The sequence below is a fragment of the Protopterus annectens genome, chromosome 9.part0 (genome assembly GCF_019279795.1).
Source record: "Protopterus annectens isolate FY-2018-M chromosome 9.part0, PAN1.0, whole genome shotgun sequence".
NCBI lineage: Eukaryota > Metazoa > Chordata > Ceratodontiformes > Protopteridae > Protopterus > Protopterus annectens.
Window position 1 is genome coordinate 572,445,065 of NC_056743.1, and position 15,689 is coordinate 572,460,753.

General features: G+C 40.3%; 1 protein-coding gene across 1 annotated transcript in view; it reads left to right on the forward strand.

Annotated features, from left to right (window-relative positions):
• Window positions 1–306: 306 nt before the first annotated feature.
• The window catches only part of LOC122811333 (dihydropyrimidinase-related protein 2-like), a gene marked incomplete in the record, with an annotated part of 957,963 nt that continues 942,580 nt past the window's right edge, over window positions 307–15,689 (forward strand). The window contains 1 exon segment of the mRNA XM_044083105.1: window positions 307–872. Coding sequence (XP_043939040.1) covers window positions 507–872 — 366 coding nt within the window.

Sequence of the window (15,689 nt, forward strand, 5' to 3'; positions counted from 1 at the left end):
ACTAAGCAACGCCCACAGGAATCAATTAAACACATTGCCATAATATTTCTGACCTTTATTGATTATGCTTTAAGTATACACTTCCGTTAAAACGACTGGACAGTAACAGAATTATAGTATCAAACATAAATATACATTTTGCATAATGAAGAACATACACTGCAGAAAGGGGCAGTTACAGAGGTATTCGTTTTAAAGTATAGTTTTGCAACTTAAGGAACAATCCCTACGCAGTGAATCATTGAATTCATGCTCAGTAAAACAGGCACATCACTTCCGGATGTGTCTCCTCATTCCTGCTGCAGAGTTTTTCATCATCTGAATGCTCGGAACTTGTGGTTTCATCCCTGAGCTGGGTGCAGTAGACACAGCCCAGCTCACGGCTCCTAGCCATCCTATAAAGGCAGCAGGACACACTGATGCTGCAGGTTGTTGTGCTTTGAGACGCTGCCTATCTTTTCCTCTCTGCAACACCAAAGATTTTGTAGCATCACCCAACTAAAGCCATGACTGATAGGCTTGCCGGCAGACAAGAGGCATCAGTAAATGGAGAAGTTCCAGCCTTTTTCAAGAACATGGGCTCTGGGAGCCCTAAACCGCGACAGAAATTCTGCGGAATGTTCTGCCCCGTGGAAGGCTCGTCTGAGAATAAGACCATCGACTTCGACTCCCTGTCAGTGGGACGCGGCAACTCCCGGGGCAGTAGTGTGGTAGCTAAGCAGAAGGACATCGCCCAGGTTGGGTATGGGTCACCTTATTCACGAAAAGACAGGGGCGCTGAAGATAGAGGATGGCCAACTGTTGAATCGGAGCAAAAGATTGAAATCAAGAGAGCTACTGGGAAAGAGTTCCTGCAGAATATTGATGATAAGGTGGGTCCATTACACACTGAATGCATGCACCCGATTTGGAGCTCCTGGAGTCTCCTACTGTATTTTTTTTTTTTGTTTTTTCATAGATTGTAAGCATTTATTGTCTGCTAATTTGCCTTAATATCAGTCTGCAATAGCATAGCTATATTCGTATATCCTGTTGCAGAAATCATACTAGAAGCCTGTATAGGGCCAAAGTAATTCTTGCAACTGTATTTTATTATTAAGACATCATAAATAAGAGAGGGGACTGTATGGGATGGTTTGTGTCAGATACGTGAGGGACTTTCTTGTCCTTTCTTAACATCATTAATTTTGCATGCTTGCTGTGGCAAACTGCCCCACCCATTATTGATGCAGTCCAGGACAGCAGAAGTTCATTGTACTGAAGGCATTATATCTGGATTCAAAAGTCTCCTGTTACTAGAATTCAAGCAGAGTATGCGCTTATTTTTAAAATTGGCCTATGTATGTCTCCATGTGTGTGCGTGTGTTATTTATGGAGTTCTTAAATCCAATCATTAGGAAAGTCACCATCAATGTTTACATTAATAACAGAAGAGCAGTGAAAGTGTCAGGTTATAAGAAATGAATGCAAGCCACTGCTTCAGTAACACTTGTAGAGAAAAAAGCAATCAAGGCTTAATTAGCACCTGTCTGGAATCAATATAATTTGAATCATACTGCAGAGGTCTAAGAGAGTAAAAATGTCGTAGCTTTCTACTGACCATTTCTCTTAGTAGTTGCAGAAGAGCTTGTCATATCAATAAACAACCTCACAGGTATTTTACACTGTGAATGAAATGTCATGTTTCTTGTGACCCCCACTTGAAACTATAGTCAGTTTGCTTCATTTTCTATTACAATTGTGCACAGCAATGTTTATCAAGACAAAATATTACGTACTGCTTTATGCCTTTACTTTCTGAATATTTGAGAAAATTAGAAGTAATGAGTGATACTGTAGTCTTGTCTTCAGTTTCTAAATTTCTGAGAAAAATGAGAATGATTTCCTGGATTAGGATTACAAGGCCTATAAAATTCTGTGCAACCAAATGAGAAAGTGCTCCATAATGCTGACTTAAGATTTAGGTGCTTTACAAATTGGATTGCCCATGTCATCTTTTTTTGTCATGGCTGATTTCTTTGTGCCCACTTCTATTTAAAAAATTATAGGTGTGCTTTTTCTTTTTTTTTCTGCACACATTGTAGTTTCAATTTTATTGTTATATGGACTCATAGGACACACCTTATTCTCATCAAGAAAGCTTGTGTAGATATTGCAGAAGGCTGAACAAATTCCATACAGGGTGTGGCAAACAACATAAGAAAAGACAAAATTTAAACTGAGATTTTAAATTATTGTGATATTGTTAATGTAATGTATTGCTGTTTACAATATTGTAGACTAAATTTGATTTTGAACCTAAAAATCTAAATGGTACCCCATCACATTTATAATTGGTTCATGTTTCTACCAGTGGCTACCACTCCAGAAACTTTGTCATACCTTCACTAATAAAACATATTATTTGCAAATTTTGCACAGACTGAAAAAATGAAAAACAGCATACATAAACAGGCTTTAAATCCTAGGTATGTATGAGAGATGTATACTGTTTCAATGCGTGTACTTATTATAAGAATGTTGCCAACAATAATGGCTAAATGGCATGAAGTTTAGGAAGAGTAACTGTACTCAAAATAGTGAGTATGTCTCACTGCATCCAGGAGTTTAATGCTGGTTCTGAGAACTGTTTTATGCAATACTGACACATGTAGTCACACTTCTTTCTCTGTCTCTTTTGCCCTAATGCAGCTTTCTGTCCATGCTGGTGAACCTCAGCCTTTGATGATAAGGTATCAGGCAGTCATAATGACTTAGATGTGGATACCCAGTACTCTAAGAAAGTGTTATACATTGCTATAACAGTCATTATGGAACACAGATAATAAATACAATGGCAGATAATGTGGCTTACCATTATAAAGAACTATAGCTTCATAGCCTGACTCCATGTAATGCAAGTCCAGTGGAAATAGTTATACATTTGTGACAAATAATACACAGAGAAGAAGCTGTCTGTCATATAAAGATAGTGGTTTTCTTCTGGAACTTTAAAAGGAAACTCTTTATGCAAGAATGTAACATTCTATAGTCAAACGTTGAGGAAGGCATATAGCAAGAATGCTACTGGAAGAGAGGATGTGCAGCCGGATTAAGGTTGTTAGGAGAGACTGCAAGGACCTAGCTTACTTCTGATAAAGGGCACAACTTTACAACTTCAAAATTCTGTCCTTTTGGGAAAAGTCATGTTGCCCCCCATGTGGTTCCAGTCATCCTTCTCTCTGATACCCTTTAACCACTCCTTAATTCTTCTTCCAAACTACCTCCTAATTCACGTCATTGCAAATGCTGCCACCACAACTCTCCTACAATCCTCAGAAGGTTTCCCTAATCATCTCTGCCATTTTGTTCCTCATGTCAGTCCTATCCAGTTTACAGAAAATATGATACTGTTCTCAGGCTTTATCATACAAGGCATGCTGCCATGTAACCCACTGCTATTCTTTGGATATTTGAAACCTTAATATGACCTCCATCCGTGCTGGAGTTTCTTTTTTTACCATTCTTCTTCATTGACCTATATTGTTCTAACTGCCTCTTGATGTACAGTCTCCTGACTCACAGTGTCTGCCACAAAGTGAGGCCAAATGAACTAAATACAATACTCGTAGTGTTGCCTAGTCAAAGTCATACACAGAACTATATTGCACATTTTCCCCATAGAGACTCTGCCATGGAGATGCTTTCTCAGAAGGCCATTTGAAATGCTTTATAGCAGTTATCCTTGTATTTGGCTTCTCATAATTACCCTACCAAGGTTCTTCTGTCTTTCTCTTCCATAGAAGTATTCAGTTTCTGCATATAAATATTTGGGTGTCTAGCTTATAGCAATATGTACTCAGAATACATTTTGCTATGGTACTGACATAATTTCTGATAGAGTACAGCATTTTTCTGGTTTGCTAACCACACCACAATGCAAATCATTATTCATTAATTCATTGTCTGATATCTACTTTTTCCATTTCAGGTCAGAGGACTGGAGGGAGTCTGTCATGGCACTTAATGGACAAATGGCAAACTCATTTTGGCTAGGTGGGTAAACAGCATTATAATTCTGGAAAGCATGCCACTCTATTATAAGATGTGCACAGGTATATGCATTTGTGCATGAGCATACACATGCACAAACACATACATGACATGCATACCTATGAACAAACTGCAGTATTACCAATTCACTTGTAGCATATCTTTATGAAGTCAAAGTAAACATGAGCACCTTGGGGGAAAAAAAACACATGGACATAAGACACCCCTTCTTGGAACCAAAATGGAGAAATGAGGGCAAAGGAGCAGTAGTACTATTCATTAGTGACTCTCATTTCATGTAATAGCGCCACAGGAACATACATATATGAATCAGTCAGCTTGATACTATAATGGGTTTCATTCATTTACTAGATAAAAGTAAAAAACTGGTTAGTTCTAAAGAACAACGGATGATCTGTTAATCAATGGCAATTCAAGTCCACAGAATGGGAACCTTTAGGCTAAATGTTCTTGCTCTCTAGCCTATATAATATATGCAATGCAATTTTCTGTGTTAATTTTAGTAAAATCTTGATAGTAAATACTGTAGTGTCCCTCACTTCTGCTTATAAACCGCTTCAACACTTCACAGAAAAGAGTCTTCTTCTTCGTCTTTCTGCTGCTCCCATTAGGGGTCGCCACAGCAGATCAACTGCTTCCATTTCTTCCTGTCCTCTGCATCTTGCCCTGTCACACCAACCACCTGCATGTCCTCTCTCACCACATCCATAAACCTTATCTTAGGCATCTCTCTTTTCCTGTTACCTGGTAGCTTCATCCTTAGCATCTTTTTTCCAATATACTCTGCATCCCCCCTCAGCACGTCCAAACCAATGTAATCTTGCCTCTCTGGTTTTGTCTCCAAACCTTCCAACCTGGGCTGACCCTCTAATATACTTATTCCTAATCCTGTCCATCCTCGTCACACCCAGTGCAAATCTTAACATCTTCAACTCTGCCACGTTAAGCTCTGACTCCTGCCTTTTTGTCAATGCCACTGTCTCCAACCCATATAACATAGCTGGTCTCACTACCCTCTTGTAGACCTTCCCTTTCACTATTACTGGTACTAGTCTGTCACAAATCACTCCTGACACTCTTCTCCACCCACTCCATCCTGCCTGTACTCTCTTCTTCACCTCTCTTCTACACTCACCATTACTCTGAACTGTTGATCCCAAGTACTTAAACTCATCCACCTTCGCCACCTCTACTCCTTGCATTCTCACCATTCCTCTATCCTCCCTCTCATTCACACACACATATTCTGTCTTAGTCCGGCTGACCTTCATTCCTCTTCTCTCTAGAGCATATCTCCACCTTTCCAGGGTCTCCTCCACATGTTCCCTACTCTCACTACAGATCACAATGTCATCTGCAAACATCATAGTCCACAGGGACTCCTGTCTGATCTTGTCTGTCAACCTGTCCATCACCATTGCAAATACGAAAGGGCTCAGAGCTGATCCTTGATGTAATCCCACCTCCACCTTAAACGCATCCGTCAGTCGCACTGCAGACCTCACTACTGTCACACTACCCTTGTACATATCCTGTACCACTCTTACCTACTTCTCTGCTGACTTCCTCATATAATACCACAACTCCTCTCTAGGCACCCTGTCATATGCTTTCTCTAAATCCACAAAGACACAATGCAACTCCTTCTGACCTTCTCTGTACTTCTCCATCAACACTCTCAGAGCAAACATCGCATCTGTAGTGCTCTTTCCTGGCATGAAACCATACTGTTGATCACTAATCATTACCTCCCTTCTTAACATAGCTTCCACTACTCTTTCCCATAACTTCATGCTGTGGCTGATCAGTTTAATCCCTCTGCAGTTACTACAGCTCTGCACATCACCCTTATTCTTAAAAATCTGTACCAAAACACTTTTTCTCCATTCCTCAGGCATCCTCTCACTTTCCAAAATTTCATTAAACAATCTAGTTAAAAACTCCACTTCCATTTCACCTAAACACCTCCATGCTTCCACAGGTATGTCATCTGGACCAACAGCCTTTCCGTTCTTCATCCTTTTCATAGCTATCCTTACTTCCTCCTTGCTAATCCACTGCACTTCATGATTCACTATCCGCACATCATCCAACCTTCTGTCCCTCTCATTCTCTTCATTCATCAACCCCTCAAAGTACTCTTTCCATCTGCTCAACACACTCTCCTCACTTGTGAGTACATTTCCCTCATTATCCTTTATCACCCTTACCTGCTGCACATCTTTACTAGCTCGGTTCCCCTGTCTAGCCAATCAGTATAGGTACTTTTCTCCCTCCTTAGTGTCCAACCTTTCATACAACTCTTCATACGCCTCATCCTTAGCCTTCACCACCTCTCTCTTTGTCATACACCTCATCTCCTTATACTCCTGTCTACTTTCTTCATCTCTCTGACAATCCCACTTCTTCTTCGCCAACCTCTTTCTCTGTATACTCTCCTGTACTACTTCATTCCACCACCAGGTCTCCTTGTCCTCCTTCCTCTTTCCAGATGTCACACCAAGCACCTTTCTAGCCATCTCTCTTACTAGCTCTGCTGTAGTTACCCAACTATTCAGTAACTCTTCACTGCCACCCAGTGCTTGTCTTAACTCTTCCCTGAACATCACCTCACAATTACACTTTTTCAATTTCCAACATTTGATCCTTGGTGCTGCCCTCACACTCATCTTCCTCTTCTTGATCATCAATGTCATCCTACAAACCACAATTCTATGCTGCCTAACTACACTTTCCCCTGCCACCACTTTACAGTCTCCAATCTCCTTCAGACTGGCCCTTCTACACAAGATATAATCCACCTGTGTGCATCTTCCTCCACTCTTGTATGTCACCTTATGCTCCTCCCTCTTGTTAAAATACGTATTCATCACAGCCATGTCCATCCTTTTTGCAAAATCCACTACCATCTGACCTTCTGCACTCCATTGCCTAACACCATACCTACCCATCACTTCCTCATCCCCTCTGTTCCCTTCACCAACATGCCCATTGAAATCTGCTCCAATCACCAGTCTCTCACCCTTGGGTACAGTCTTCACCACCTCATCCAACTCACTCCAAAATTTTTCTTTCTCATCCATCGCACACCCAACTTGTGGAGCATATGCACTAACAACATTTATCATTACACCATCAATTTCCAGCTTCATAAACATCACTCTATCCGACACTCTTTTCACCTCCAAAACACTCTTAGCATACTGTTCTTCAGGATAATGCCTACGCCATTTCTCCTCCCATCCACACCATGATAAAACAATTTGAAACCGCCTCCGATACACCTAGTCTTGCTCCCCTTCCATCTAGTCTCTTGCACACACAATATACCAACCTTCCTTCAGTCCATCATATCAGCTAGCTCTCTCCCTATACCAGTCATACTGCCAACATTCAAAGTTCCGACCCTCACTATCTCAGTCCTAGCCTTTACTTGCCTTCGGGCATGCCTTCCCCCTCTTCTCCTCCTTTGGCCAACAGTAACCCAATTTCTGCAAGCACCCTGTTGGCCAACAGTACTGGTGGCGGTCGTTAACCCGGGCCTCGACCGATCCGGTATGCATTTCTGTACTGTTGTTTGCATGTATGATTTGGCAAAATTTTACGCCGGATGCCCTTCCTGATGCAACCCTCCCCATTTATCCAGGCTTGGGACTGGCACAAAGAAATGCACTGGCTTGTGCATCCCCAGTGATTGTCTTAAAATTCCTGGGCATGTGGTGATATCTGTACCATGCACAACCACAGCTACTTTTTTTAAGCTCAAGCTGGCATCCTCTTGGTGTACTCCCTGTTGCAGCACACATACTTTTCATGCCCAAGAGTGTACAAATCTTAAGTGAGGAATTATACATACCTCTCAACCTGTAAGCCCAAGAAACCTGGACAAAGCTAAAAATGATAGGGGAAAAGCTCCAAAAACTAGGGACAATTTTACATATTGCTTATATGGACTTAGATTGCTAATATACTAAGAAGGTTTTGAATTAGCATATGTTTTCTGAAGGCTAACAAGTCTGAAACTCAAATAACAGTTATTTAGTGATCTCTATGTCTAATGATTTGCCAGAAAAACGTAGATATAATGAGGAACAGACCAAAAATAGGAGACAAAAATCTAGACATTCTACTTCAATCTGGACATTTGGGAGGTATGATATTAGAGTAGATAAGATTTTGGATAAGGAGGGTTCATTTTTTTGCTGAAAGAAAAAGAGTCAAAGAACCTACCCTTCTTCACATCAAAATCTATATACTGTTATGAAGGTTTATGGGTAAGATCTATGCACTGTTATGAAGGTATATGGGTAAGATCTATGCACTGTTATGAAGGTATATGGGTAAGATCTATAGACTGTTATTAAGGTATATGGGTAAGCTGGCTATGCAGTGTAGTGGCAGTCCTTTAGCAACTTACTTTGCTTTGATTAACTTTTATGTCAGACATAAAACTGTAACCAATGGAGAAATCTAGCTAAACCCACACACTTTTCATGCCTACTGCAGAGATAACTATGGGGTTCTTTCTGAACACCTATGTAGCACTTTTGGTCACCCTCTTCCCCACATTTGTACCAGATTGTGCTTGTCCTGTTGGAGTAAATTGGGGGGGGGGGGGGGGCTCCACCCATGTAGGGAGAAATATGTGAATAACAATAGGGGATTGCTTTCATTTCAGATGGGATGTCCTTTCATAGTCCCAAACCTATCTTTGGGTGATGCACATACTACTTTGAGGAGTCCTGTACCAGTTGAGTGTGCTGTGGGAGTGGACATATTGTATTCATAAGTCATGATGCATGTCATTGATAGGAAGATTGTCAATATCACTGGTTGTCAAATTCTCCACTGGGCCTATAGGACTTCCATAGTTTTGAGAAGTAACTAGATGCTTTCACCACCATTACAAACCCTGACAGTTTACACAGAGACAGTATGTTTGTCACTGTGGCCCATTGATATATGGAAGACATGTGCTGACCCAGATACATCTGTGTATCTGCAAATCTCCAAGTTCTCCTGTTCAGGGTAATGTGACCCCCCCCCCCATCCTTTGTCAAAGCAACATCCAGGTGTCAGCTGTACACATGGGTAGTCTTCCATCATTTTTGCTTTGTAATAGGCATCTTGGTAACACTGAGCAGTTGCATATGTTGCTGAATATGTGTATATTGTGTGTGTGTTTGTGATCTACCACCTGCTTAAACATTTACTACTTTAAAAATCCAGGTTGTCATACCTGAGCATCACTACCAGTGAGATGGCAAAAATCTCTTAGTCAGAGAATGATATTCTGCTGCTGGCCCTCTATGAACATGATTACTGTAAGGTCTAGCATGAAGAATCTGAGCAGGAATTCCACGTGCATGCCTGTCAGAACTTTATAGAGGGGATCTGCATTGTCAGTGGCCAAAATCAGACATACAAGCACATTAGTAGAAGAGTTGCTGACATAATTGTGCAGGCACATGTAAGACAACCCACACGGATCAGGAGAGGAGATACATGGGTGGGGGGGTCCACTGTTACCATTGACAGACATTGAGGACTTCCTGGAATCTATACCTAGGAATCCAGAAGTTCAGGAATTCATGGCAGAATGTTGGACTTGGGTGCCAAATTGCAGGTGTTGCCTCAAATATCCATCAGCGAATGCCCCAGGTGAATATGTCTAAACATGTGGTACTGTATGTAGTTGTCATCCGGTTCAGGGTTACACAAGTAATGTACATAGCTTCTTTGTTGCTACAGAAACATTGGACTTACATGTACAGAGGCCGACTACTCAAAGTATGTCAACTATATTTTCCATGGCACTCTGTTATATAGGAACATTTTCAATAAGCTGTAAGTAAAAGATTCATCCTTAGACTGAATAATGCTTGTTTGTTTTCATAGGTACTGCATTGTTAGGTTCCTTCACAGTGAGTTTATCCCTGCCTAATTTTGAGGAACTGTCTGGACATGATGATTGCAGAAATCCTGGCACCATCCTTGTTAATGGCATCAGTGGTAGACTCTGGTTATGTGGTTGCCATTTCCCCAGACTTTCCACAGACACAATTCCAGTGCTAGTGTCAGCCAGCCAAGAACAAAATGTGCCCAACACATTAGCTCAGGGAGTGGCCTCATTTCCAGAAGAAGAGGTTGCCAGCCAGATGCACTAAGCATGCAGCAACCCAAGTGGTTGACATACTGGTAGAAATACGTGTTATGGGTACTGTTGCACTCCTGAGCTAAGTGTCTCTATGTCACTACTAAAGTGACCATTATACAGAGACAAGCAGAGATGACTACAGCCTTGGCTTAGCTAGAGAGGCTAGTATGTGTGTCTGTGATGAACTGCAGATGTGCAGCATTATTGACAGTTAGAGTAAGGAGTCTGTTTGCTGCAGGTGGCCATGCATGGCCATCCATCAGAACCATCATTCTTACTGTAGCTTTTCCACCTCTGCTTATGGTGGGAAGGCATAGTCTTGGAACGATAGTGCTACCATCTCCAAACTACCTTCCAGTATTGAAGACACTGTGGGGCATTGTGAATGTAAATATAGATGGGGTGTTCATGCTGAGACCATAGCACATCCAGATGTTTGCACACATGGAGCATTCCATCATCTATGAATGTTGTGGGTTATGCTTGAGACTTTTCTGGGAGATGGTATCCCATGGATGGAGGTGTAAATTCACAGAAACAGCTGCCAGCTACTGTAAAGTCAAAAAGTAAAGCTGTAACCAAGTTCGTAATGGATGCACGATAAATGAAATCCGAAGCCAGATGTAAAATGACTTCTTTAATAGACCATAAATTCAACAAAATGGTTTGGATTAAGCGCTTTCATCCACACTAAAGTGGACTTCTTCAGAATACCTGACATTATCTACTAACAGTTATTTAAAAACTTTTTGGCGCCATATTCCGCCAGTCTTACAAATTTAAAGAAACGTGGTATAAATTTCCATCATATTAACAATTCATAAAAATACAATGTTAACTTGCATCCCCTATCAATTCATTCATTGGTATGACCAAAAATTTGTAATAAAATAATAAAACATGCAATACATATGTAATTGATATAATGTACTAACAATATATTCTAATGCAATGAATTTTTATTGAATATTTCCATAAAAAATATTTATAAAACATATGTTAAAATCTATTAAGTAAATCTATATGAAAAATCTGACTATATTCCAATATTTGACTGCAAATTACAATTCAGAGACTAAATATATATACTGCTCAACAAAGTGTTTGTGTGTGTGTGTGTGTGTGTGTGTGTGTGTGTGTATATATATATATATATATATATATATATATATAAATAAATAACTATCCATGCTGTCATCCCATGAAAAATGTGTGACTTAAAAATATATGTCAATCATAAATATTAATCCTGTCTAAAACTAATGCTTATACTAGCGCAATTGTAAAATAGGTTTAATAGTGATATATTCATTTAGTCCAGGTTCTCTAGCAGCATCAGTTAATATTTGCCATATTATTTCTTTTTTACGCAACCATGCCTTTATATTTCCACCTCGTGGATCTACCTTGATCTGATCAATTATCCCAAATTTAAATATATGTGCATTGCCATGTTTTGCTATGTGCCTATATAGTGCATTGTTGGTATCCTAATTCTGATGCTATAAAGGTGGTCATATATTTCTGAGTTGGCGTTCTGTCTTGCTTATATAATAACAAGAACATGACATACACTTTGCTAAGTATATCCCTATATTGATAGGGAATACAAGTTAAAGTATTTTTTAAGAATTGTTAATATGATGGAAATTGATACCATGTTTCTTTAAAGTTGTAAGACTGGCGGAATTTGGCACCAAAAAGTTTTTAAATAACTGTTAGTAGATAATGTCAGGTATTCTGAAGAAGTCCACTTTAGTGTGGATGAAAGTGCTTAATCCAAACCATTTTGTTAAATTTATGGTCTATTAAAGAAGTAATTTTACTTCTGGCTTCGGATTTCATTTATTGTGCATCCATTATGAACTTGGTTTCAGCTTTACTTTTTGACTTTTCAATGGATGGAGGTGTGCATAATTAGTGCATACATCTCAATTGGGAACCCTAGATTGTCCTTCAGACCCCAGGACATTGCTGCATCATCTGCTGGAGCTGTGTCCATGCACACCTACACACAAACATATCAATACCATCCACCACCACCCAACTAGTCACATGACACTGGAGACACCACCTCCTTACCGGCCAGATTCACCATCTCCCCAAACTCGCTCATCTATGCCTTATGCACTCCTATACAACTTTAATCTGTATTCGCACACTAACTGCTGTTGACACTTGCCATTGTGGGGCCCTCCTTATCTGCGCATTTTATGACACTTGTGCTCTGTCCTCTCTACTCAGTTACCTAAGTGACTTGTGTCGGATGCACAGATTAACCAGTTCATTCATGTTGTATCACAGCTGGGGTGTAGTATTGCATGTATTATTTTCACTGTTATGCATATTTTGGTCCATACTTTTAGTATATTAGGTGCTGACTCATGAATCAGCAACAGTAAGGGTGATGATGTGCACCTCTGTGATTACCAGCAGTGAGAATGGTCTCTTGTATATATGTATGTTTTCTAATGCACTGGCTATGACATACACATTTTCACCGTCTGTCTTCATAACTAGATGATTTTGCTGTGGTAAACAATTATGGAAGTAACATCTCATTGGGAAACATATATATGTTTCTGAATCATGCCACCATATTAATTACCTTTATTTGAATCCACCATTGCTCTCAAGTTAATAGTTCATAGGTGTTTACTAGGCTAATGACCACAAGGGCCTTTTTAAGCCTAGCCATGCATCCCAAATCTCTGACAAGTTTTGTTACCCTTAATATGTATAAGAAAAGGCTTAGGAGATGAGCCATTTACAGGTTGACTGTGTCCATTAGATGCATAGGTGTCAAACCAGGAATGAATTTCCTGTTCTCCATCCAGTTGTCTAAGTTACACTTAAATTGGGTTAGGGAGGAACTCTGCTTCATATGGATGGACAGGGTAGTCTCTGGGATACATACCTATCTCTCTCTAGCAGGTCCTATTTATATCACAGGTAAGGTTTAAGTGCTTAGAACAGGTAATTCTGGTGCTCTTTGTTTTGTGGATATGCAGGAGGCCCATCAGAGTGGGGTCTGACAATGCTCTGTATGCCAGGTATAGATCTCCCTTCAAAGGTCTGTAGGAGACATAATATAGGGATAGGGCCTTTGAGGCAGTCTGCAGAGGAGATTTTACTTACAGCCTGTATTCTTTTAGTGAGGAACCTCTTTGGATGTTCCAGTTGTTGAATATGCCTAGTTAGGTACAAACCAAAGGGGTCATTGTACTCAGCGATAAGTCTGATGAATTCCAAATACAATAGAACAATGATTTCCTTGGACCTAGATGCCATACCTTTGTTTATAAGTTGTGCAAGATAGAACGATTTCTTCAGTATTGTTGACACGTGATTGTCAAAGGCTAGATAACTGTCTATATGTGGCCCCAAGTCCCTGACTACTGGGTCAACTCTAAGGCGTGTTCAAAGTTTTCCCCTCATCCATTGTCTTGGTGACCTTCTCAAATAAGTTCACCAGGTTTATTAGGCATGATCTTCACTTAAAAAAAAAGCCAGACTGGGTTCGGTCCACTGTCTGATCATTGCCTACACCTTTGTTTTTTTTTTCATAATAATTTGTTCCATGACTTTGTATATTAGAGTAGTCAGACTAATAGGTCTGTAGTTTCTGAGGTCAGTTGATGGTCCACCCTTGTGAAGTGGGATAACCACTGAAGTTTTCCATTCTCATGGTACAAAGCCTATTTTAAGGCCATAATTGAAAAGTGACTCAAGTGGTCCTGATAGGTAATGTTTCCAGTTATTTAAGAGGCATCCCAAGATATTGTCAGGGCCCATTGAGGCTGTGTTGTTGGCCTTAGTGAGTGCTGCTAGGATCTGCTCCCTGTTAATAGTTGAGGGTTATGCTAGTACATATTTTGTGGAGAGAGATGAGGGAGTAGAGGGTGAAATTTGAGCTTAATTTTTCAGCCAGACAATTCGCTATGGCTCTGCTCAGTGAAGGTGGCACCATTGGCTAACAGTCCAGCACAGTGATGTGTGTTTGAGGTTTCAGATATATCTGTACAAGGCCTTGTGGTTCTTTAGCCTGTGAGAATAAATATATTGACCTCATAATTGGTCTTGTTGGACTTATAATTAGTGCTATTAGTCCCAGTTTAGTTTAATTAGAAAGCCTTGATTTATTATGGGAGTTGCTCTTCCTGATTTTATCCATGACTTTTTTTCCTTTTGCTACATACCCTAATAAGGTTAGGATTCCACCAGTGTTTGTTTTTTTAGGGTTTGTTTTTGGCTTACTTCTAGTAGGTACAGTAGCCTCTACACAGCAATTTACATGGTTGTAGAGGGTCTCTGTGAGCACTTCTACATAGGTTGTTGTGAACTCTGGGTTGGGAGGGGTAAAGGTATTGAATTTTGATAAATTATCTATTAATGGAGTGTAGTTTGCTTTTGGAATAGCTCCTAACTGTTTCATGGTTTTCTGGTGTTACTGAATTGATTTTTATTTCAAAGGAGACAACTTTATGGTTTTCCCTTACTAGTAAGGATGTGACCCTGGATGGGGGGGGGGGGGGGTACAGTGCTCTCCCATATTGGTGAGTACCAGGTCCAGTATGCTTGAGCCTCTGGTAGGTGTGTTCACTATCTGGCCTATTTCTGTTAATAAAGTCCAGGAAACATTATGCCTGTGAGTATGAGGCAGTTTGTTTCCCCATTCTGTAGAGGAGTAGTTTTCTCCAATGAATAGGGTATTTGGTTTAATGATGAGTGACTCCAATAGGTATAGGTACAAGCTATGGTATTCTAGGGACAGAGGTGACCTATAGCTTGCTAGGATGTGGTATGCGACTTTGTGTATGGTGTTTTGCCATAGATAAATTCCAGGGCATTGTCCTGTTTAACCAACATAGAATTATAAATAAGGGTGATGTGCAGAGCTGTAAGTAACTACAGAGGGATAAAATTGATCATTCACAGCTTGAGGTTATGGGAAAGACTAGTGGAAGCTAGATTAAAAAGGGAGGTGATGATTTTGTGATCAGCAGTATGGTTTCATGCCGGGAAAGAGCACTACAGATGCTATGTTTGCTCTGAGAGTGTTGATGGAGAAATATAGAGAAGGTCAGAAGGAGTTGCATTGTGTCTTTGTGAACTTAGAGAAAGCATATGACAGGGTGCATAGAGAGGAGTTGTGGTATTGTATGAGGAAGTCGGGAGTGGCAGAGAAGTATATAAGAGTGGTAAGTGTATGTACGAGGTTATTGTGACAGTGGTGAGGTCTGTGATGGGAGTGATGGATGCATTTAAGGTGGAGGTGGGATTACATCAAGGATCAGCTCTGAGCCCCTTCTTATTTGCAGTGGTGATGGACAGGTTGACAGATGAGCTCAGACAGGAAGCCCCATGGACTATGATGTTTGCAGATGACATTGTGATCTGTAGTGAAAGTCAGGACCAGGTTGAGGAGATTCTGGAGAGGTGGAGATATGCTCTAGAGAGGAGAGGAATGAAGGTCAGC